Source organism: Cebus imitator, unplaced genomic scaffold (assembly GCF_001604975.1).
Source record: "Cebus imitator isolate Cc_AM_T3 unplaced genomic scaffold, Cebus_imitator-1.0 Scaffold42, whole genome shotgun sequence".
Classification (NCBI taxonomy): domain Eukaryota; kingdom Metazoa; phylum Chordata; class Mammalia; order Primates; family Cebidae; genus Cebus; species Cebus imitator.
This window is the reverse complement of record NW_016107357.1, coordinates 974,743-1,000,549: the sequence shown is the minus strand read 5'-3', so window position 1 is coordinate 1,000,549 and position 25,807 is coordinate 974,743. Positions and strand designations below refer to the sequence as shown.

At 35.9% G+C, this 25,807-nt stretch overlaps 1 protein-coding gene across 2 annotated transcripts in view; it reads left to right on the top strand.

Moving 5' to 3' along the window:
- Nucleotides 1-25,807, top strand: part of GPATCH2 (G-patch domain containing 2) — a 200,396-nt gene that overhangs the window by 107,816 nt on the left and 66,773 nt on the right. For both annotated transcript variants that reach the window (XM_017526304.2, XM_017526301.2), the window contains 2 exons: nucleotides 9,498-9,565; nucleotides 24,282-24,321. In XM_017526304.2, coding sequence (XP_017381793.1) covers nucleotides 9,498-9,565; nucleotides 24,282-24,321 — 108 coding nt within the window. The remainder of the gene's footprint in view (nucleotides 1-9,497; nucleotides 9,566-24,281; nucleotides 24,322-25,807) is intronic.

Sequence of the window (25,807 nt, the reverse complement as noted above, 5' to 3'; positions counted from 1 at the left end):
ACCCGCCTCGGCCTCCCAAAGTGCTGGGATTACAGGCGTGAGCCACCGCGCCCGGCCCTAGAAACACTCTTTTAATTATAAAAACCAGTTATAATTTTTTCCCTTGATGTAAATTAAGGTCTTATGCAACACCACTGTCAGGTTCAGAAGAAATTGACTAGTTTATAGAAACAGCTGGAAAAACTGTAGAAATAACCAGTTCAAAAAGTATGTGCACTGAATGTGACGCATTGTTGAATAATGTGGAAAAAAAAAATTTTACCTGCCCAAATGTTGATCATGTGTTTTTGAGCACCAAAATAATTTAAAGAATTTATAAGTAAGCACTTAAAAGTTTTCCTAGTCTGCTTATGTTCTTAAATTTTAAAAATGCACATGTAGAGTTTTTGTCCAAAAAGCTATGTTAATAATTTGTTATGTCCTCAAACACGTTTGCTGAATCTCATCATTATCTTCACTGCCATGTTGCCCTCTGACCTCTTCTGCTACCCCCCACCAAAAAAATGAAAAAGAAGACAAACAATGTTACATGTATCAAGATTCAATATGTATTATTCTCCCTAGGAATGAACTATTGAGATATCTTCTGTTTTTAAGTCTTATCCTTTATATAATAGGCTCTATATAACCTAAGCAAAAGGAGAAAATACTTTCCAGCTTCTATTTTCTATCTATATATGTGATTTTTTTTTTCCAACCTTTGGTAAAATTGTGGGAAATGAGAATGAAGACATTAAACATAAAATGGAATGTTTATTCATTGCCTGAAATTCTTGAAAATAGTTGAACACTACTTTTAAAGAATGACTTAAATGTCCAGAGAGATAAAAAGATTTTTATAAACAAATTCCTTGGCAGGAGCTACCTTATGTGCTATATATTTCAGGATAATAACAGGGGCTTACTGTGGGTCAGTGTGTCATATCCCAGTGGTGTCTAGTGAGATGGAGGGTTATCTTATATGTCAGCTAGATAACCCTGTGAACCATTTTGAGCAGGCAAGATAATGGGACTGAATTCTGAAATGAAGGTTGAAATATACTGGAATATTGTTAGATGTGGGAACAATAACTTTTGGAAATAAATGTAGTTACCTTTTGACATCATTAGGTGTATTTGCTAATAATTTTTAATAGAGTATATTTAGGTGAATGGATTGGGTAAAGGATGAAGTGAATCAGTTATATAATTATATGTTTAAATAGATAAATGAAAATTACAAATTTTCCCATGCACAGGAAGCTTTTATTATTAGAAAGCCTGAGCAAAAAATTGAAACATGTTTTTCTTCTCTATTATAAATACTGAATTGACATTTCCTAATACAAGCAACGTTTTTCCTTCTTAATTGCTATTTCATTTTGAATATGAAATTACTTCCACCTAAACATGGGAGCAATGATATAGAAATCTTTAAAATTGCTTTGGATTGCCATGTTTCCAGGATAGTATTTTCATAAACCATTACATAAAATATTAATCTCTTTTTTAAAATTACAAATTATTTCAAGTTTTAAAATTCTTTGTGTTTGCTTCCAAAGTCAATTTGCCAAGCCTAAATATACACTTAATTTTGAGAAGGGGTGTGTGTGTGTGTGTGTGTGTGTATTGAATGAGCCCCCAAAACTATTTTTAAATGCAGACGTGACTTGCTTTGATATGAATTAAGAAAATCCACATTTAGATTATCATGGTATGTAAATTAGAATTTTAGAAGATATATAGATTGCCAATATAATCCAAGCATATAGCAGTGGGATGAAATGATAAAATATCTTTACACTGTCTTAAATAAATTTTATTACTTAGGCATTTATTCATAACAAATCTTTATACACAGTGGATTTTACGTAAACATATGTGGACATATCCTTATTTTCTTGACACTCATAATATTGTAAGTTTTATAAATGAGGGATTTAGGAAGCCTTTGGTCAGCCAGTAGAGGCCACTCACAGCTTGTTACTAAAACTGGACGGCAAAGTGAAACTCTTTACTGTCACTGTTAGGCATCTTTCTGAGCTGGTTAATTTTTAGTTTCTTACTCAAAAAAGGTATTACCATGGGGTGGTATGAAAAAAGTTGTTGCTGTATCTGTTTTTGAATTATGTAGTGATTAATCTTTTCTGTGAAAGCATTTAGATCTTTCATTAGTAGTGTATACCAGAAATGAGAATTTATGTGTTTAATAATTAGAAGTATTATTTGAATAGACCAGTAATTCTAAATTCTTAATTATCAATGCTGACTAGCTTTAACTAGGAAGAAAATTGTTTACAATAAAGATTTAAAGCAATCACACTGTTTAGTTTTAGGTTAAAAACATAATTGCTAATGTTGTCATACATATAACTATATGTATATGTATGTATTTCTAATCTTAGTTTAGTATAATTTTCATTCTGCCATTTCTTAGAGAAATATACGTGCTACTATTACTTGAAAATATAGTAAGATTACTTCAAAACTACCTGAAGTCTGTGTCTTCATTCACTACTTAATGCGATGCCGGCAGCTGTAAGGTTAGCGTCTTCCCTGTGACACGCGTACAGATTCCTCAGGGAGGCTAACCCTCAATAGAAAGGCAAGCCTTGTACTTCTCTGTGGTTTATTTCTTGCTATTTTTGTTTTAACAAAACCTTTCTGGTTTAAAGATGTAATCACACATTTAGATTTATATCTGCTTTTGAAGGAGAAATAGCCTAACTTCTCCAATTTTCCCCAAGTTGTCTTACATGTTCTCATCGTGGAGTGTTTACTCCCCTCTAGTACACTTTGTAAATGTTGTCCTTCTTTTGCTGTAATGATTAGTAGGGGAGCCGGTTTTCATTCTTGTTAGTCCTTCTATAACATGTGCTGGTAAACCTGTTTAGTGCTGCCGCGCCCTGCCTTGTCTAAACTTAAAATACCCCACATGAGAGTTACAGGCAAGGTCCAGAGTATCCTTGACTGAAGATTTTCCTAGAATATATTCTAGATTCAGGCTATCATCTCCTGGGACCAATCCCCAAATACAGAAAACATTTGTTTTGATGTATTGTCTTTTATTTTTATTTTTTGTAGTTTCCCTGTAAGGGAAAAAGTACTAGGGCAAATAGGAACATTTTGGTTCAAAGCTAGCTTAATTCAGTCTCTTTAGTCTAGGGCATGTGCCCTCACCTCAGTAAATGTTAGTTTCCTCACTATTACTTCAGAATAATAATGTTTCCTCACTCTAGGCACCTTGTTTATGAAAAGCAAGCCATAAAGAACAGGAGTGGCTGGGCATTGTAGCTCATGCCTATAATCCCAGCACTTGAGAAGAGGCTGAGGTGGGAGGATTACTTGAGGGCAGAAGTTCAAGACCAGTGTACACAATATAGCAGGATCCCAGCTCTATACAAAATGTTTAAAAGTAGCTAGGCATGGTGGTAGGCACCTGTAGTCCTAGCTGCTCCAGTGGCTGAGGCAGGGGGATTGCTTGAGCCCAGGAGTTTTAGGGTGTAGTAAGTTATTATTAAGCTATAAGCTATGACTACTCCTACCTATTTAAACAAATAAAAATAAGGATTTATTGTTAATGACAATAGAAATATTTCTACTAATTATATTAATTCTTGATATATCATTTGTGATAATTATTACACATTCTTTGTCAGTTTGTTCATGCTTAAGTCCTTCCAAGGAAGATTTTAAATTGCCTTATAAAAACATAACAAACAATATAGAACTCTTTTTTTTTTTTTTTTTTGAGATGGAGTCTTGCTCTGTCACCAGGCTGCAATGTAGTGGCACAGTCTCATCTCACTGCAATCTCTGACTCCCTGGTTCAAGCGATTCTCCTGCCTCAGCCTCCAGAGTAGCTGGGATTACAGGCACGTGCCACCACGCTCAGCTAATTTTTGTATTTTTTGTAGAGACAGGGTTTCACCATGTTGACCAGGATGGCCTCCATCTTTCGTCCTCGTGATCCGCCGGCCTCAGCCTCCCAAAGAGTTGGGATTACAGGCGTGAGCCACTGTGCCTGGCCAGGACTTTTATTTTAACTTTGTCTAACAAATAGGAAAACTAAATTTTCCTATTTACCACCTAGTAATTTTTCCCCTACAGGGAAACAAACAAAAAAATAAAGATAAAAATAAAGACTAAAAATAATCAGTTTCACCCACTGTACTATAATTTAGATAACATGAAAGCTATGAATAGTAAATACTACATAGGTCTTAGTTCAAAGTTTTTCCCTAAAAGTCATGCATTGTGAGCTCTGCCGATAAGAGCAAGATTGTTCGTGAATATTGGTATTTTTAAACATATGAATGATAAGAACCTGGCATGCCTTTTTGTACCATTATTAGATTTTATAAAATTCCAAACTTTGAGGCATTTTCTCCATTGGAAAACTGAGTTATATTCTATAAATTTAGTAATTTTCGACAACAGTTTTGAACTCTCCAGTAATTCAGTTGTCCTCAGGAATGGATCATCTTCCTTCCTGAATATTCCTTCTAGGAGGACATTGTCTGAAACTAAAACAGATAAGGATTTCTAGTGACTTCTCCCTAGCATTAGACATATTACCAGACATACATTAGATGTTCTACTTTTTATGGTATATATTTCTTATGCACCAATTTTTTCATTTCTTGTAGCCAGTGATGAGGATTTTTCCTGGCCTGCTATATAAACACAGTTTTACTTTAATAGAAATCTAGACAAATGAGGATGAAATATGAATTATTACATGAATTATATTTACTAATATTTTTCTTGTTCTTAAAAAACAAAACAACAGTCAAAAACACCCTTGGAGTTAAAGGAGTTCCATAACTTGATTTTATCAAGACATCAAAAAGATTAGTTCGATGTAACAATATAACTAAAATCACCAAACTGAATGGGAACACATATCCCTTATTATATAATAAAGTTAAGCACAATTTTATCTGTGCTTTAGATTATTAGTGAGTAATTGTTGAATTGTACCAAGTAAGCAGTACTGGGTTTAGAATAAGAAGCTCTCCGTGGCTGCATAAGGTACTAGATCACATTGGCAGGTAGGTAAGGATCAGCTTAGGGAAAGCCTTGCGTGCATATCTCATTAGTTTTCATTTTACTTTCAGTGTAGAGCCATGGATGGCTGTGGAATGAGAAAGTTGACATGTGAAAAGCAGCAATTTAGAAAGTTGAATTTGGCACGTTGGTAAGATGGATTGGAGCAGGGGGAGATAAATTGCATCCAACTCCCTTCTTAGAGGTGATTTTTTTCCTCTTTATTCCTCTTAAATCAGATAACTACTTTGTTTCCTTTTAATCTTATAAATGATATCCGATTTATGCTCCTTGAATTATCACTTTTTGTATTTGTTTTAAAAGCAGTTCTAACGTAATTTTTACATTTTTGTATGTTGCTTTAAAAGTAATTTCAATGTTATTTTCTTGAATATGTTTCTCATGCCCAAATAGATGGTGCTTTTTGTGAATTGTGACCATTCTGTAATATTATAAGAATAGATGACACAATGAAACATTTTATCCATTCCTCCAACCATCTCGTAATATAACTTTTAAAACGCGAATATAAAACAAAGGTGCGCTCATTGGAAATGCTTTTGAACAATCTTCCTTTATTCTTCTGTATGGGGATAAGAGATAAACATCCAAAACATTTATTTTAATGTCTATTAATTAAAATGAATTCTTGTAAAAGGTTAGAATATTATTTTACTTTAGTGTTGTTTCTTTCTTCAAAGATGTTGAGTCAAATTAATAATTGCCCTAAGAAAAGCCAGAAACCTCTGGATCTTGGCAAACTGGTCCAGAGGCTTAAGCAATGCCTCCCTACAGCCTGGAGGCCAGGGGGATTTGATTGACCAGTCCTCACATAATTGAAAGGCCTTCTTTTGAATGGCAGCTTGCCAACATAAGTGTTTGTCAGTGTGGGCACTGAAGCAGAGTAGCGTTTGGAAGGCAAATAAAATACAGTTAAAAGCAGAGCAAAATTGAAAGGGGACCTGCTATACTGGAGGGAGAGAAGAAACGATGATGGTTTCTTGTCCTTATGTGTGGACATGAACCTTCATTAATTTACCGAAGGAATCTTAATCATTTATAAATCAGATATCATCGATATTGAATGGCCTCTGTATTAATCTTACAAGACTCTTGTGTCTCAGATAAGTTTACCTGATTTGGGAAATTATTTGTTCAGCTATGTAATTGTAGAAATATAGTATGGCATGCATTGGGTTTGGTAACGACAAAAGTAAATGAAAAGGAGATATTAAACCAACTTTTTATCTTTTGAGGATAATTGTAAAATTGGTGTCAATATATCAGGGAAAAAAAGAATATGAAATTGCTTTCAGTATGTACAATAACCTTCAGAGAACAGATAATTTGTCATTGATAATTGATCATTTAGGAGAATTTCCAATATATTGGTACATATTGACCTTCTGAATTGATAGTGATACTTGTATAACTGGTGTTAAATTTTAATTTCTTGCTACTACATTCCTATTTCCTGAGATTGATAATTTTTAAACAGCAGCAAAATCTAAGACCCATGTGATCTTTTAAAATTGTGACACAAAAGTTATATTTTCTAGAAACTTCTTAAGACTTTGTGTGATAAGCATCTAATAAGAAGAAATACATCTGCTTTATTTAGGATTGTAGTCATTATTTACATAGCAATATTTAACAAATGAATCATAAGAATTCAGGGCATGTAATGTTATGTCTATGGTTATCATCACTAAATATTGGCTAATTACATAAATGATTGTCTCCAGAGATTTGGCAATTATAAGAATTGGATTTTGGAGATTCTGTTTCTCATGAAAAACAGAATACCTGTTTTCTATCTAATCTTATGGAATAAAATGTATTTTTCTTACTAATAAACTTTACTATGTGGGTATCTTGTAGATATTTAAAGTGAAACAACTTCTTATAATTTGTGACTTCTAAGACATTTCCAAAATCACTAGGAGGCATGTGTTTTGGAGAAGAAAACAATCACCATACTTAATTGTTGCTAGAAATTAGCACTTTGATCTGATATTAAAATTACTTCATTTTATTTTTATAAAGATTATTTTCTATCCTGAATTAATAAGACAGAAACTTTTAGAAGAATTCCTTAAACATGCTCCTTGAAGTTTTATAATATTTTGAAGTATTCTCCTAATAATCAGATTAAACATGTTTTAAAGTTTAAAATCCACTGAAACTTCAATATAACACTGCTTTCCATAAGCTCAATTCTCTATTAAAGATATTATTCTCAAATTTTAGGTAAGTGTGTTTAGTTGCCACAGTGGCAAAAGGTTCCCATTGTAAGAATGTTTTACTCCTAAGGCAGACCACTGACATTGACCCTGAAGAGATCATCATAAGTTGATTTATTTCATTAAAAACATTTTTTTAACTCTGCCTATTTTTGCATATCTTTAAGGTAAAACAAAAATTGACTTAAAATAACAATAAAGGATAGTCACCTTTTTAAAAAGGATCATGTACTAAGTAAATAATGTAAAATCATTTAAATATCTACACTTGAAACTGTAAATCTTTTGTGGGTTATTTGCTGCAATTGAATTGAGCTTACAGTTTTTTTACACATATATATGATTGCTGAGAAATAGATGGTATGATTATTTCTGACTAGATTGAAAGCTTACATTTGTATTATGGTATAAATTAGCTATAAATTCTGTTTTATTGTATTCAGTTGCTTTGTTTTCATCAGGCAATTTATCACATGGGTGTATGTGAAATTTCTTTACTTATTAAATTTCAGATTATGTATTTCATACCAGAGCAAGACTTAAACGTTTTTCCATAAGTATAGCTTCAGGTAAACAAGCAATTTTAGTCCTGAAAATAGCTTCTGCTTCTGTCAACACATTGTTTATTTTTTCTCTGAGATAAAAAGTTTAGTTTTCTGATATTTGTACCAAGATAAAGTCAGTAAACAAGATTAATATAGTGTGGAAAAGGTTGTCAGCAGCCTTGGCAAAGGAAATAAGTTGCCTGTACATAGAACATACTGTAAACTGAATAAAAGTGTCAGGTCCACCATGAGATAATGTGATCATGAACCTCTAACAAAGCATGACATAGGCACAGTTGGCTTTTCTCATAGCCACAGTGTAGAAAATGGATTACTGTATTCCAGGGATACCCACTGGAATAGCATGAAAACCTCATTTTGAGATGAATGCAGGATGTAGTCCTGGAGTTGGGCCACATGTTTACCTGTGGTGCTCAAACCATAGGGTTATTAATGTCATCATCTGTGCACATTTGCAGTATTTGCATTTCTTGGAATTTCTGAGTATATATTGGCATCTGTGTAACCCAAGTGATACAAGAAAAAATAAGGTTTTGAAAATGTTAGGGTTTTTTTTAAAAGGAATTTTATTGCTTTTCCCTCCTATTCTATATAAATGGCATTTCTATAATTACAGCAGGATTTTTTTATTACAATGGAACATAACTTAAAACCTTTTGCTGTAAATGTATGCCTTGTCAATTGTGATTGATAGATTCATTCTTGTGCAGTGCTGTATTCCCTTTGAGAACTATCTATACGATAAGAAAGTTGTGAAATTTTTAAAAACCATAGGAGTAGCTTACTTCAGATTTTAAATTTTATTTAGAAATACAGGAGTGAAAATATTACTCTCTTAGATGAAATTACATTTGTGCTATGTAAATATACAGATGACTCCTATGTTTTAGGGGAAACCATGAAAGGGGCTGCTCACTACTTCTTTGATCTAAGTTTTTGTATATATTTAAATGTATGTGTTATAATACATGTTAAAGTATTTATATTTAGGAACTAGCTACAAATACATTGGTCCTCAGAAATATCTGTTTAACACTGATCTAATTAAACATTTTTTTTCACATAAGAAGTCACTGGTTTGTGATTCTTAAAAGGATATTTACACTATTGCAAAGATTCTCTTTTTTAAAGAATTTTTTTATTTTGATTTTTTTGAGAGGCAGAGTCTTGCTCTTACACCCAGGCTGGAGTGCAGTGGCAAGCCTCTGCCTCCCGGACACAAGCGATTCTGCTGCCTCAGACTCCCGAGTAGCTGAGATTACATGTGCATGCCACTATGCCCGGCTAATTTTTGTATTTTCAGTAGAGATGGGGTTTCACCATGTTGGCCAGGCTGGTCTCGAACTCCTGACCTCAGGTGATCTACCTGCCTCAGCCTCTCAAAGTGCCAGGATTGCCGGTGTGAGCCACTTTGCCCAGCCAAGATTCTTTTAAAATAGTCTTAAAAATCTAGCAGAGGAAATACATTAGACCAAAACAAGTAAGAGTTTTCTCCTCAGGAATTAAATCATACTTTTAATCTAAGCAATGTTGCCTGAGGTTTGAAAATCTTGTATTCTCCATTTTAGAGTAATGTTCTCAAATGGATATATCACTATTATCCATGGTCTTTTTATAAACAAATCTGAAATTTGTTTTTTCTGTTTAAATCTCCCTGTAGGTATCCACTCCCGGCCCAGTGGGTAACAAGAGAATGGTTCATTTTTCTCCAGATTCTCATCACCATGAGTGAGTACTCAATGTGTTTATATGACCTTACTGGAGTATTCTACTTTTAGCTCATTTGGGAAATTATTAGCTACTACTTGTAAAGCTGATCTAATTTGTGCCTACTTTTAAAAAGAGTATCATTTACCATTGTTAATAATGTAAAAATAATTTAAATGAAAACCATGACAAAATTTAAATGAGGATTTTTAAATATAGTTATTCTGTTATTTGTGATTGAATTTGAAATTCATGCATTATTGAAATTCATGTGTTATCTTAAAAAATTTAAATTTTCATTACCTTGAGTAGCATGAAGCTCTCCTACTCCTCCATCTTTATTCTCTATCCCAATCCTTCTAAAATACTAAAATGAAGAGTAAAAAGCCAGGTATGGTGGCTCACGCCTATAATCCCAGCACTTTGGGAGGCTGAGGCAGGCTGATCACCTAAGGTCAGGAGTTTGAGACCAGCCTGACCAACACGGTGAACACATCTCTAATAAAAATAAAAAAATTAGCCATGCGTGGTGGTATGCACCTGTAATCCCAGCTACTCAGGAGGCTGAGGCAGGAGAATTGCTTGAACCCAAAAGGCGGAGGTTTCAGTGAGCTGAGATCACATCACTGAACTCCAACATGGGCAGCAGAGTGCGACTTTGTCTCAGGACAAAAAAAAAAAAAAAGTGAGAGACTGGTTTTCTTGGGCCAGGCATGGTGTCTCATGCCTATAATCCCAGCACTTTGGGAGGCTAAGGCGAGCAGATCACCTGAGGTCAGGCGTACAAGACCAGCGAGGCCAACATATTGTGAAACCCAATCTCTACCGTAAATACAAAAATTAGTTGAGTGTAGTGGTGCATGCCTGTAGTCCCAGCTACTTGGGAGGATGAGACAGTAGATCACTTGAACCCAGGAGGCGGATGTTGCAGTGAGCCAAGATCACTCCACTGCCCTTCAGCCTGGGCAACAGAGTGAGACTCCCATCTCTCAAAAAAAAACATAAAAAGACTGTTTTTTATTACTTCTCTACTTTCTGCTGTTGCCAAGTACTTGGTAATAATATAAAGAGATGTGAAACAACCAGAATGTATTTCCATTTAGCAGTAAAAGGGAGACTACTTTACTAGATAATTTTTAAAAGCCAAATAGTTGTGGCTTTGACTTTGGTAAATTATTGCTGAATTTCCAGGGGTTAATTCTATCTGTAAATACATCTTTGCTGGAAAAGCTTAACAAGTTATATATTTTTGATCAATACCATATATCTCCTGCAAATTTGAACTTTTAGAAAGGCCATAAAATATGGGAAGACATGAATTAATTATTGAATAATTTTTTGTGGCAATCAATCATATTAAGATCCGTTAGTTTCTATTTTTTAAAATCCACTACTTAACAAATATAAATTAGAAATTATTGTTCAGATATAGCAAAGTGATATCATAATCTTATAGTGGCCTATAAATTCAAAGTGCATGCATAGACTATAGAATTGTGGAGAAGGGGCTATTTCTTTCTCTTTTTTTTTTTTTTTTTTTTTTGGGAGGGAGTGTGAAGTCTTGCTCTTGTCACCCAGGCTAGAGTGCAAATGGCACAATCTCAGCTCACTGCAACCCCCACCTCCCAGGTTCAAGCAATTCTCCTGCCTCAGCCTCCCAAGTAGTTGGGATTACAGGAGCCTTCCACCATGCTCGGCTAGTTTTTGTATTTTTAGTAGAGGCAGGGTTTCCCCATGTTGGCCAGGCTGGTCTTGAATTCCTGACATCAGGCGATCCACCCACCTCAGCCGCCGAAAGTGCTGGGTTTACTCAGTTGTGGGCCAGCCTAAGGTAGGCTGTTTTTTTTTTTTTTTTTTTTTTTTTTTTTTTTTTTTTTGAGACGTAGTTTCACTCATGTTCCCCAGGCTGGAGTGCAATGGCTCGATCTCGGCTCACCACAACCTCCGCCTCCTGGGTTCAGGCAATTCTCCTGCCTCAGCCTCCTGAGTAGCTGGGATTACAGGCATGCGCCACCATGCCCAGCTGATTTTTTGTATTTTTAGTAGAGACGGGGTTTCACCATATTGACCAGGATGGTCTCGATCTCTTGACCTCGTGATCCACCCGCCTCGGCCTCCCAAAGTGCTGGGATTACAGGCGTGAGCCACCGCGCCCGGCCTGTTTTAACAAAAGCTCCCATTCAGGGAATGGGATACTTAATACTCACCATGCCACAATAAGTATATCCAGTTTGGCAAGCAATTCTTTCTGTTTTCTCTTGGAGAAGCTAATTTGTTATTCTTCCTCTGAAGATCTCAGCTGATACGTTCATTGCAGCAGGTGCCTTACACGGTACTGCACAGTTTTATCAGCCCATTTCTTGTTATGAAAGTCAGGGGTTTGTCATCTGCCTTAGGAACTAAACAGTCACAGACTCGAGTTGTTTATTTCAGCACTAGCATTCCAGCAAAAAATACAGGGGTTTATGTTGTGTTTGTTGCTGCAATTTCATGCCAGCAAATGCTGCTGGCCTTGATGTTCTTCCTCTACTCTTACTCTCCTTAGTTTAATGGCTTCTGTCCTGAGGCGGTTCAAAACAATGGCCTCCAGCAGGTGGGTATAGATCTTTAGGAAATCTTTGTCAGCAGGCTCACGCTGTTTGTCAGAGAAATCGAACCGAGAGGTATTCAGGAAGGTTTAGACTAGAGCCATAGGCATGTGTCATTTTGCTTGTTAAATCTAACTTTTGTGCCACAGCCTGTTCCGTTTAGGGGTTCCAAATGTGATTTTCCCAATGGTAATTCCCTACTTCTAAGACTTTCATTCAATTTAGATTGTATTTTGTTTTATTGATTTATTTTTCTAGACAGGGTCTTGCTCTGTTGCCCAGGCTGTAATGCAATGGTGCAATCACTGTCATGGCCCACTGCAGCCTTGATAGCCATGGCCCACCTCCCAGGCTCAAGTGATCCTCTGGCCTCAGCTTCACAAGTAGCTGGGACTACAAGCACGGGCCACCATACCTGGCTGATTTTTTTTTTTTTGGTAGAGATGGCAGTCTCCCTATGTTGCCCAGGCTAATCTTGAATTCCTGGGCTCAAGTAATCCTGCCACCTCCACCTCCCAAAGTGTTGGGATTACAGCCGTGAGCCAGCATGCTTGGCCTTGATTATATTTTATAGGCTCACTTAGCAAGACTGTATTTTCATCCCTTTCCTCAGGCCCATCCCTTACCTATGTAGGGCCAATGAGGGGAGATCTCTTAGGACCCCACTCTTGGTAGGGAGAAGGGAGAGGACACCACATCATGGGAATTTTCTTTTCCATAAATAAGTATACAGGCAACTTTGTATAGACACACACACACACACACACACACACACACACACACCCACACACACACACCGCCTCCCACACACACAGACTTTCAGATTCGTTTCCATAGGTTGATGTTCTCGGGACTGGCCTGCCTGCCTGCTTTAAAACTGACTCCATTTTACTTCAGCTTGTCTCTTTTATTGCTGTAGGAGAAAAACCCAATACCTGAAATTTTCCTATCAGGTCCTTTAACAGAAGGTGTATGGCCAGTATCCATTCCGGCCAGAGAGTTTTATATGCTTCCCCAGCTTCCTAGCTGGAATAAGTGGTTCTGAACTGCCTGTTACCCTTCTTCCATTCCGCTTACTCCCTGAGTCAGATACGTGAAACTGACTCTTAGTTTCAGATTCAGCATCTCATAGTAGAAAAACTAAGGTGTTCATACCCTCAGGATAAACAAATAATTTCTAGCAGAATCATGGTCACCATTAGTTTTAAGGGAATAAATTTTCAAATCCCTTGCTTCCATTTATAAATGTTGTTCCTAGAAATTATCATCCCTGGTTATTTTGCTGGTTCTTACTTTTCTCAGTTGCCTTTCTTCTTCTTTAGAAAAAAAAGACACCCCTACCAATCCTAATCTTTGGGTTTTGCCATGTTAGCCAGGCTGGTCTCAAACTCCTGATCTCAAGTGATCCACCCGCCTCATTCCCCAAAGTGCTCGGATCATGGGTGTGAGCTAGCATTCTGGACTGCAGTCTTATTTTTGAAGACAGATACTAAAAAGTCTTCCAGAGTGTCGTAATTATGAAAATGCAATCATTTTAATAAAATAACAACAATGCATGAATTGTTTTAAATACCATCTAGTAATTATTTCCTTGGAAAACATATTACTATGTTTAAAGTCCAATCATTAATGTATAATACGTTACTATATTTAAATCCAATAATTAATGTATGATAGGTTTCTTTTATTCAGAAATATGTAGCACAGTGAAATGAAATATTGACTAAGATTACTAGAGAGCTACACACAAAAAAAGACAAGAGCTTCAATCCAGCTAAAGCAGGGAAATTAGTATCTAATTTCTCAGTAAAAGTAACCTAAGTTTTGAATTTCTCTTTTAATTATTCTATTGACTTATTAAATCTACAAATATTAAAATGTTAAAAATAAAATTAATATATGACTACATTAAAAATATATGTAAGCATAAAAATAGAGTTACTTCTTATTAATTCCGCCTCCTTTTATGTACTCTGTAAATGGTTCCAGAAATTTTTCGTTTCTTTTTCCAGTCACCTATGAGATACTTGCTTTTAAATAGAGATAAATATGACTTATCAATCGATTGTGCAATTGATATATTTAACTCTTATTTCTGTTATAAGTAGAGGATATTTACCTGAGGAATTGTATGTAAATCAAACTTATTTTAAATGCACATGGGTAAGTCATTATAATCCTATGATGAATTCCTTTATAAAGCAAATACTCACACCTTATTTTATCTTTTGTGTAAATATCGAGTTTGCTTAAAGCAAGATTTGCCTGGATTAAAGGTTATGTTCATTGGGAATACTTTTACACTTTGAAATTTAGCATCTATTGCTTTATAGTGGAAGTATCTTTAACTCTAGATTGAGATAAATAAGAAATACAGATCAATTCCTCCTCTGATTTATTGTGATTCCCATGAGTAAGTCATTTAGCTTACATGTCTTAATTTTATTTATAGAATAAATATAGTTATAGTAACAGTCCTTTCTTATATAAGATGTTTTTATAAGGTACTTAGGTAAAATACAGAAATATTATTGAACTAGGCATGAAACGTTTCAAAACGATGATGACGATGAAGATGATAGATACTTTATATTACACACTGCATTTTATTTTTTGAGACAATTTTTGCATGCACCACTGCTTTTAATATTTTTACTCCCTTTCTCAAGTAGTGATAGTAGGTATTAGACCACATTTTATAGATAATTTGACTTTTCTAAAGTCATACATTCCACACCACTCAACCATAGTCAATCAAAAAGACAAATGTATTGAGCCTCTATTAATTGTTCATTAACATGCTAAACCTGTTAGCGTATAAGTAATATTCTTTAGCACTTGTTTTTTTATAAGCATTTAGAAATTAAAAGGTAATCATTGTGTGTTAAAACTTACGGAATGAAGGTTTACAGATTACTATATTCCATTGTACTGTTAGGGGAAGAAAATTAGTATTTATTTTAAACACCATCTGCCAGTTTCTTAGTGTTGTCTTCGGCCTTCCAAATACTGAGAGTGGTTAATTTTATTTCATGCATGAGGGAGAAACTGAGACTCAGAAAATAAAAATAATTTGCCAGAATTCACCTAACCAGTAAGTGCCAGAGCCTGTATCCAAACTTAGCTCTTTCTGATTTAGTACCCACACCAGGCTGAACGTCCTGAATTTACATTCATAGTTTAATACAAGAAATAAAGTTTTAGTACGGCCTCTTTAGCATAGTTTTAGAGTTGACTTTTTGTTACATAGAGCATGTTATTTTGAGTGAGGAATATCTTTAACATCCTGGTCTTCTAGTCCATAGGACATAAGAACCCAAAGGAATCTTTTTTTTTTTTTTTTCTGAGACAGAGTCTCGCTCTGTCGCCAGGCTGGAGTACAGTGGCGCGAACTCAGCTCACTGCAACCTCTGCCTCCCGGGTTCAAGCAATTCCCCTGCCTCAGCCTCCCGAGTAGCTGGGACTACAGGCGCATGCCACGATGCCCGGCTAATTTTTGTATTTTTAGTAGAGACAGGGTTTCACCATGTTGGCCAGGATGGGCTCGATATCTTGACCTCGTGATCCGTCCGCCTCGCCCAAAGTGCAGGGATTACAGGCGTGAGCCACCGTACCCGGCCAAAGAATCTTAAAAGATCACACAGCCCCGTGTTGTCATTCTTTTACCTTCATATAGAATAGCATAGCAACTATAGTTGATGAAACTCCATCTAGTATCTCGAGTCATTCATTTGTCCATTCATTCAGAAGGTATTTATGAAGGCGTACTAGGTACTGAGTATACAGTAATGGATAAGACGACATGATCACAGTTTTTGCAGTTCTCACGTTACTCACAATGTGATAGAAATAATAGAGATTAGTAAGCACGCACACAAATGTATAATTATATACTGACACATAAACGCATTATTATACACTGAGCTAAGCACTCTAAAGAAGAACTTGTAAAAATTGAATTTGAACTAAACACTGAGATGGGGAAGACTAACGAGATCTCTAAGATCTAAGTGAACTAACTGGTGGCAAGAAGAGCATTTCAAGCAGAGAAAATAATACATGTTGTGTTCAAGAAGCTAAAGGAGTGCTAAAGCAGATTGAGCACAATATATGAAGGAAAAGCATGTAGTGTGTGATGAGACCAGAGAAGGGTCGGCAAGGAGCACATGATGCCACGCCTAGTAGGTCATGTTAAAGATCCTTTCGCCTAAGAGTGTTTGGGAAGCCACTTAAGGTTTTGGTTTGCTTTTGTTTATTTATTGTTCACTTGGTGTGAATGAACTCCCTGTCAATTTCTTTTTTTTTTTTTTTTTTGAGGCGGAGTTTCGCTCTTGTTGCCCAGGCTGGAGTGCAATGGCGCGATCTCGGTTCACCGCAACCTCCGCCTCCTGGGTTCAGGCAATTCTCCTGCCTCAGCCTCCTGAGTAGCTGGGATTACAGGCACGCGCCACCATGCCCAGCTGATTTTTTGTATTTTTAGTAGAGACGGGGTTTCACTATGGTGACCAGGATGGCCTCGATCTCTTGACCTCGTGATCCACCCGCCTCGGCCTCCCAAAGTGCTGGGATTACAGGCGTGAGCCACCGCGCCCGGCCCTCCCTGTCAATTTCTACATTGACAGATGTGCCCTATTTGCCTTTTGACATCCTGGTTGTAATTGCTACCAAAATCTGTTCTTACCTAGCCACGTGGCTTCTTAATACTCTATAGTCTTGCCGTAATTTTTATTTCCATATCTCGATCTATGAAGCCCTGTAATAGTATATTGGGTTAGGAGTTTGGTGCATATTTCTACTTCTCTGTCCTCCTCCCTCCTCTCTTGCATATAGTTTTTCATACTTGCAAGTCTCTTCAATAACGTAGTTATGGTTCACAGGGAAACTGTCAGTATAGAAGATTGTATACTATTTCCAAAGTCAATTCATGTATTTACTGATAATCTACTTAGACTAGTGTTATCTAACAGAAGAACTCTTTACAGTAATGAAAATATTCTATATCTTCACTGCCCAATATGGTAGTTATTAAACCTCATATGTCTTCAGCACTTGAAATGTAGCTATTGCAATTAAGAAACTTTATTTTTAACATTAATTTTGATTTAAGCCGAGGTGGGAGGATCACTTGAGGTCAGGAGTTCCAGACCAGCCTGGCCAACATGGTGAACCCTTGTTTCTGCAAAAATACAAAAATTAGCCGGCATGGTGACACATGCTTGTAATCCCAGCTAGTTAGGGTGCTGAGGCAGGAGAATTGCCTGAACCCAGGAGGCAGAGGTTACAGTGAGCCTAGATTGTGCCACTGCACTCCAGCCAGGGAAACAGAGCAAGACTCTGTCTCAAAAATAAAAATAAAAATAAATAAATTAATTAATTAAATTTAAATGCCATATGGCTAGTGGCTACCATATTGGACAGCACAGATTTAGATCATTTTATATATACTAGACCTGCTATTAAATTAAAATTATGCTTCTAAGTCCAAAAACAGAAACTTATCTCTAGCAATAAAAATCCACATTTCAGCACAGATTTAGATCATTTTATATATACTAGACCTGCTATTAAATTAAAATTATGCTTCTAAGTCCAAAAACAGAAACTTATCTCTAGCAATAAAAATCCACATTTTACGTTGCAATAGCTCTTTCGTTCTGAAAAGCACATTTTTAGGAGGCCTCAGTTAAGAATCTTGAAGTTGATTTTGTCCTTTTGTCTAGATGTAATATTAATTGACTTCCCATGAAATCCTATACATTTCTGCTACAAGAAAGAAAGAAAAAGTAAACCAACCCTTCCACCATCCCCCCCGCCTCCGCCGCCATGATCATACTTGAAGGCAATGAAGGGGAAGTGTATGGTTGCAAATACAAGACAGACTGAATTCAAATTCTGATTCCAGTACTTGCTAGCTATGTGAGCTTGAATGGTAATAGGACTATTTCAAAAAGTTGTGGTAAGAATTGAATGAGATAATGCATGTATGGCCATGAGAATGATACCCAGCACACAACTAACATTCATTGCATGGTGATAGTGCTTTTACTGCAACTTTGATTACTACTTCTGTCACATTTTCTACCGCTACTACCACTATTTCTGTTAGTGTTATTATCGTTATCCTTTTCTCAAGGACCTCTGATGTATTATTAGGATAAATAATCAACTGCAGTATACGAATATAACAGCTTTAGTGGAGATACGGGCAGAGACATTGGGAGTTTGGAAGAGGAAGCATCCCCATCAGCCAGGGTGAGTTCAACAGGCTGCCCAGAGAAGGAAGTCATTCACCTCCTCTCATTCGTATGAACCCTAGGACACAGAGGTCACCATTTTCCTACCACATCATTACCCCTTCCAGATTATTCCCTTTTTGCTTCTGGGTCAATTTTTTGTTTCTTGTTTGAGGTTCATACTACCATCTGCCTTCCTTATTTGCCCTCATTCATACAGGACTTTGGCGGTTGAATTAGTCTTCCTTTCCTGCATCAACTTCAGCTATCCTAATTAGTGACATGTGTAATAGTTAGAAGGGACGTGGGCTTTGGAATCAGGAGACCTCACTGAATTCTCACTCTGCTGCTTAGTTATGAAAGCTTTGTCAAACTTCTTAATCTTTCTGAGCCTGTTTATTTATTGAATGATAATAGTAAATACCCCCAGAGTAGTTTAAGTATTAAATGGCCTTAGTAAGGGCTCAGTGCATGTTGGGTACTCCTATGACCAGCAGAGCCATGGCAATGATTGGATGGAATAATAGATGCTGGCACTTAGCACAGTTTATTTTACTCCTGGAATACAACCTTCATCTGACTGCTGCTTAAGTAGCTCCCCTGGCTACTCTTAAATATAACCATCACTCAGAACTAATAGAGCTCTGAAATTTTGAATTATATCATATCATTTTCTTACCACAACCTAATAGTCTTTCAGCTTTTTAAAATCTTATATTCACTACCTATGTTCTTTAGACTCATTAAGACTGCTATTTAATTTAGATACACTTACCGAAATAACTTTTTCCTAGTCTTAGAGGAAAAGATCTCTCTTCTCCTGTCCGAGGCTAAAACCTGTGCTTTTGATTGAAAGGAATTTTTTGTTTCCTTTCCAAAAGCTTCTTTCATCATCTACTACATTATTCAACCTCCCCTTTAAATTTCTTTAACTTAATGTGATTTTTCTCTTTCACACTTTGAAAGCCAAACTTCCAGAAAGAGCAAATTACAGTATAGTCCCTTCTTCTGTACCCTACCATGTTATTATAATCCTGATTTCGTCCCACATCACTTTCTAGAAACTTCTCTGGAAAAGTTCATTAGTGACCCCTCCAGTTGTGTTTTCTCAGTTCCTGTCAGACTTGATTTCTCTATATTTAACACCAATGACCACTCCCTTCTTAAAGCATTTCTTCATGGCCTCAGTGATACTACTGTCTCTTGAGTTGTTTGCTGCTCTGAACATTTATTTTTATGTTTCCTACCTACATCCCACTAGAAAGAAGAAAAAAGATATAAACATACGATGACCAAGAAGGGACACTTCAGCAGATTAGAGATTTCAGCCAATTTATAGAGATAGAAAGCACCTGGAGATTTGTACTAGGCAGACAGAAGAAATATAAACTGAAGAGTCCGATGAAATAAATGCTGATTCGTCCCTCACAGGCCCTAGAAAATCTGAAAACTTCGAAATAGGGTGAGGCATGGAGCTGACATAGTATGTCTCAGCCAAGAGAGTAAATCTTTCTTTTCTTCAGAAATTCACTAATCTGAGAAAAAGAGACAAAATAGTAACCCTTGTATGTTTCCCCCATGAGGAGACACCTGTTGTATGATCATCCTGTAGATAAACTTATTTGTTGAAAAAGCTCTTGTGATCATTTTTGTAGTGCCTTATAAATACCGAGTAAATAAAGAAGGATCACCAGATATTTGAGAAAAGACTTCAGTCTTCAGGAAAAAAGGACTTGCTCATCAAAAGATGTCATAAATAGATAATTTATAAGCCAAGTAGAGTAAAATGTTAATAGTAGAATCTAGATAGTGGATATATGGGGATTCATTCTAAGAGGCTTTCAACTTGTCTGAATATTTGAACAATTTCTTCATACATTTTGAAGAAAAAAAAACTTAGTAAAAGAAATGAGAGATAAAATGGGAGATTAAAACAGTGAAAGAAATCAAAAGAGATCAAAAATATGAAGAGACCTCATGGTTCCTGTTAGAAGATTCAACATAGTCAGGATGTCAGTTCTCCCTAAATTGATAGATAGGTTTAATGCAGTTCTTACCAAAATCCCAGCAAGATTTTCTAGATAATAGCAAAGATTATTTTAAATTCTATATGGAAAAGCAAAGAAACTTGAATCACAAAAACAAATTTTTAAAAAAGAATGTAGTTGTAGTAATTATCCTACCAGATTTCAAGACTTACTGTGTAGCTACAGTATTCAAGACTGTGTGGTACTGGTGGAGGGATAGACACATAAATCACTGTAACAGAAGAGAGAACTCCAGAAATAGCTCCCCCAACACACAAGTGTAGTCAGTGGACTTTTGACAAAACTGCAAAAGAAGTTCCATGGAGCAAGAATAGTCTTTTCAACAATATTTAAAACTAGTGTTTTGGAAACGTCTCTTTAAGAGAATGGAAAGAAGCTACACACTGAGAGAAAATATTTGCAAACCACATATCTAGCAAAAAGACTAGTATCTAGAATATATAAAGACCTTTCAAAAGTTAACAGTTATAAAACAGTTAAAAAACAAAACAAACAATCTAGTTAGAAAATGGACAAAAGACATGGACATCCATGTTACCAACGAGGAAACACAAATAGCAAATAAGCACGCACAAAAAATGTTAGTGTCATTATCTATTAGAGAAATGCAAGTCAAGACCACAATGAGATATCACTACACATATATCAGAATGGCTGAAGTAAAACAGAGTGTCGGCATTGAATGCCGATGAGGATATGTAAAAACTGAATTACTCATGAATTGCTGATGACATTATAAAATGGCATAGCCATTCTGGAAAATGTTGGCAGTTTTACAAAACTAAACTTGTAACTAAGATACTAACCAGCAATTGCACTCTAGGTCCTTGATCCCACAGAAACGAAAACTCTTCACAGAAAAGCCCCTGCACTGAGGTTCACAGTGGCTTTATTCATTATACCCAAAAGTGGATACAACCCGGAAGTCCTCCAATGGGTGAATGGTTAAACAAACTCTGTATACCCATACAATGGAATACTACTCAGAATAAAAAGGAATAAGCTACTTATACATACAACAACTTCACTGAGTTTTCAGAGAACTGTGCCGAGCTTAAAAGCCAATCTGAAAAGGTTACATCCTGTATCATACCATTTGTATAACATTATTTCAATAACAAAGCTATAAAAATAGAGAATGGGTTAGTGGGTTATACCAGTGGTTAAGTATAGGAGAGTGACGGTTGGAGTGAAATGGGTATGGCTATCAAAGGGCAACAGGAGGGATCATTGCAGTAATAAATTGTTCTGTATCTGGTCTGTATCAGTGTCAATATCTTGGTTGCGATGTTACACTATAGTTTTGCAAAACGTTATCATTTGGGAAACTGGATAAAGGTGCATAGGATCTCTACCAACTGCACATAAACCTATGATTATCTCAAAATGTTTAATTTAATGTAAAGATGGATAAATCACTTAGCAATCAAACAAAAAGACAAATTTTGGGAGGGAAAAAGTAAGAAACTCTAACAGATCAATTCAGAAGATCTAACATTTAAATATTAGGCTTTCCAGAGGGAGAAAAATTCAAAAGCAAATTTTCTCATACAGAAGGACCCAGATCTCCAGGTTGCGAGGTCTTGCCCAACACAGTAAATGAAAAATGCACACTACTGGAGAAATTAAAAATCTCTAACAGCATCCAGAGGGAAAAAATGCAGATCACATTCATAACAACAAGAATAAGCATTTTTTTTGCCTATTGAAAACCAAGAATATGAAGAAGAAAACGGACAAACAACTTAACACTTCTCAACCATTGTCACTATTTGAGTGAGTTCTTCAGCAAGAGGTGAAAATGAACTGAGAAGCTGCAGGATACAGCAAACAAGAGGTGCCACAAAGCAGAGAAATGACATGACCGCCCAGTGCAAGCTGAGGAAGTTCCAGGGCAGATCTGGAGAACGACAGCTCAGATGAGCCTAAGTAGTCAGGGCTTTGGGAGGATCACTGGAGGCTGAAGAGGAGGGAGGAGTAAGGGATGGGCATTGTTTCTGGTATTTTTTTAATATTTGAAAACTAACAGTGATAAGAATAAGAATGTAATAAAGATAAGCAGGCAGGTACACAGAAAAATTAAGAAGCCCAAGAGGTACCTAAAAAAATAGCAAAAACAAGACAAATATCAACTTTTTAGGAGAAACAAAGAAAAGCTTAGCAGCAGAAAGTATACATGTAGTCATAATAATATCTGTATTCACAATTGATTAATCAAAAAGATGCTGTAATTGGAAATAGGGTTGGGAGTTGCGAAAGAGCTAAGTCTGTGATAATAGAAAGCTGGTACTTCACATCTAAAATCAACTAATCACAGGCTACCAGTATAACCATATTCTTTAGAAATATAGCATTAAATACAAAACGAAAGAACTAAAAGAGCTGACAGTGGTTTCTCTTAACAGAGCTTAGGAGTCAGGATAGATGGAACAAGAAATTGCTGTTTTTAATCTTTTTAGTTTTTTTCTTTTAAACTATGTGTATCTGATTTAAGAAAAATGTTTTCCTTTAAATTTAAAAAAAAAAGGCACAATCTAAAACAGAGGGGAAATATCTTAGTCAAGCTGTCAGAGGAACTACAATAAATGATGAAATAATTTGGTAATTAATCCAGATGTTATTTACTAATACCAATAAATGTCCATTCCTCCATCACTGGTGGAATCTGACCTGCCAAGGAGCATCGCTATCACTATCTATGAGCTTGAGAAATACTACATTAAGAGCATAGTCAAAGCCTATTAATGTAGAGGCTGTTTGTTCTTGGTTTTAGTACCACAGAGGCTAGAGAATGCAAAGAAGTCTTAGAGAGTCTCAGGAGATGCAAACCCTTTCTAGCCCCTTGCCCTTCTGCAGTATGGTGTGGTGAAAACACACCTCATACAAGTAAGCTAACATCTGAGCTCTCGTTTCTGCATTTGGAACATGAGCCTAACCTTGCACAGATTTTATGAAGATGGGAGGGAAATGAAACATGTTGCATGCTCCGCACATAGAGGTACTCGGTATTATGGTTGTTGAAATCATAAGTAGCTTTCATAGTACTGTTAGTATGATTCCCTGTGATTCTGGGCCTTTAGTGATTGATTTGCTATGATACCTCTCTCAATTTCCTAGTCCTTGATGTTTACAGTTAGTTTTTTATGCAGAATATTGCCAGAGAACTAGGCACACAGCTAATGAAAACAACTCCCATGGAAAAGGTATTGCCAGATACATCAGTGTTAAGAGTCCCAGGGGCAGCTGAAGCAAATGGGCTGGGCTGGGCTATGTAAGAAGGCAAGGCTTTGATAATGCAGTGACTTCTATATTTTTAATGTTGTTGAACTTGTTCTCAGCCGGAATCTAAGTTGTTATAACTGTGGAGGGAATAGGTCCAAGGTACCTTCAGCTGATGCTGCAGAATTCATATCAAGGGCTTTGTGTATTGTTCCTGGGGGCATAGCTAGATAATAAAATATTCTTGTGTTTTTAACATTTTTTTTATAACTCCAGCAATCAAAAGGTCATAATTTGTTGTAATGATGCCATAATTAAGTTGTGGTAAATGATAGCATTTGTAGATTTTATAACCAGAATTGATTCATAAAATGAATACAGTCCCAGCAGTTTATGTTAACATAATTAAATGGAAATGTAATTCTAACTCAGTTTGCTTATTAAATTGAAAATTACTGGGTTATGAGCACTCTTACATTTCCGTCAAAATTGGTTTAAGTCTAGAATTACATGAAATATCCATTAAAATAAAGCATATTTAAGCCTCTGTTGCTGGTGACAAGTTCCTTAAAGCACGTGCAGCTTGATCATGTGAGAACATGTGCTTTTAGTTAGGTTCCCACTAACTGCCTTTTTCTTTCCTCTGCAGCCATTGGTTTAGCCCTGGGGCTAGGACAGAGCATGACCAGGTAAGGAACATTCTAATCCAAAAGGAAATTACTCAACCTCTTCCAAGTATTTAACTGTCTCCCTTCAGGAGAGTAGATCAGCTTTATGAGAAAAGATACAAATCCCCAGCTCATTTTAAAAGGTGTTAATTATGCCAACAATTAATACACTGACCAAATAAATGCATGATTCTCAATCAGCATCAGAGTTTTCTTTCCTGCCACCGTCTTCAGTCATATGTGTGACCTCCATGGAAAGGCTCTGAAACTCAGTCATTTGTAGGACCTCACTATTGATCCTTCTTTTTCACAAAGTTAAGGTATCAAAACAGTACATCTGCTTAAAAATTAATTTGTATTGGCCGGGCATGGTGGTTCATATCTGTAACCCAGAACTTTGGGAGGCTGAGTTGGGTGCATCACCTGATGTCGGGAGTTCGAGACCAGCCTGACCAAGATGGAGAAATCCCGTCTCTACTAAAAATACAAAAACAAAAGTAAACATTAGCAGGGCATGGTGGCACATGCCCATAACCCCAGCTACTTGGGAGGGTGAGGCAGGAGAATCACTTGAACCCGGGAGACAGAGGTTGTGGTGAGCCATTGCAGTCCAGCCTGGGCAACAAGAGCAAAACTCCATCTCAAAAAAATAAATAAATATTAAAAAAATAAAAATTAAACATAAAAATTAATTGTATTAAATCTAAGTTCAGCCAGTGAGAGGATATTTGTATCTGAAGTTCAGAAGGTGGGAAGAGTTTCTTACACTTTTACATTATATTTTTAGATGATTTTTAAAAAATCTCTTATAGATATACATGACAGTACAATGATTAGTTGACTTAGAGAGAAGTTGACATTCATTACAGTTATTTTTACATATAAAGTCAGCAGTTACCCCTCGAATATGTTAGTTGTTTCTCGGAAGCATGCTTAAACTTGTGATGTTTTAAAGCATGTACGTTTTAGAGTTTGCATCCTTGCAAAATTTTTATCTTTTATTGTGAATGATTATTTTTAAAATACAGGGGAGCAATAAACCTCAAATCCTCAAGGATCTTTCTGAGGGGCAGACAGAGAAATAGGCAGTAAAGAGGACTTTGTGCGCATTAATGGTAATGGGTAACATTACTCTATAATGTTTGATTTCTTGGGTTGAGCAGCAGGTTCGCAGCTGTTACATATGCCATAGTTCCTTTTACTAATGAAAGGAAGGTGCTACACACTTCATTATGAAATCTTTATTTTTTAACACACATAAGCCTAATAGAAATACCTTTCATTTTCATGATTTTTTAACTTGCTTTTTTCCATGAGAGTAAGTTACCTCTTTAAAGATACTTCTCACATTAATAATGGACTATGTGCCACTGTTTCTATGGATTCAGAAATTAACTAAGCTAAGTTACATCTATGATTTGTTCCTCTTGCTTTTTTTTTTTTTTTTTTTTTTTTTTTTTTTTTTTTTTTTTTTTTTTTTTTTTTTTTTTTTTTTTTTTTTTTTTTT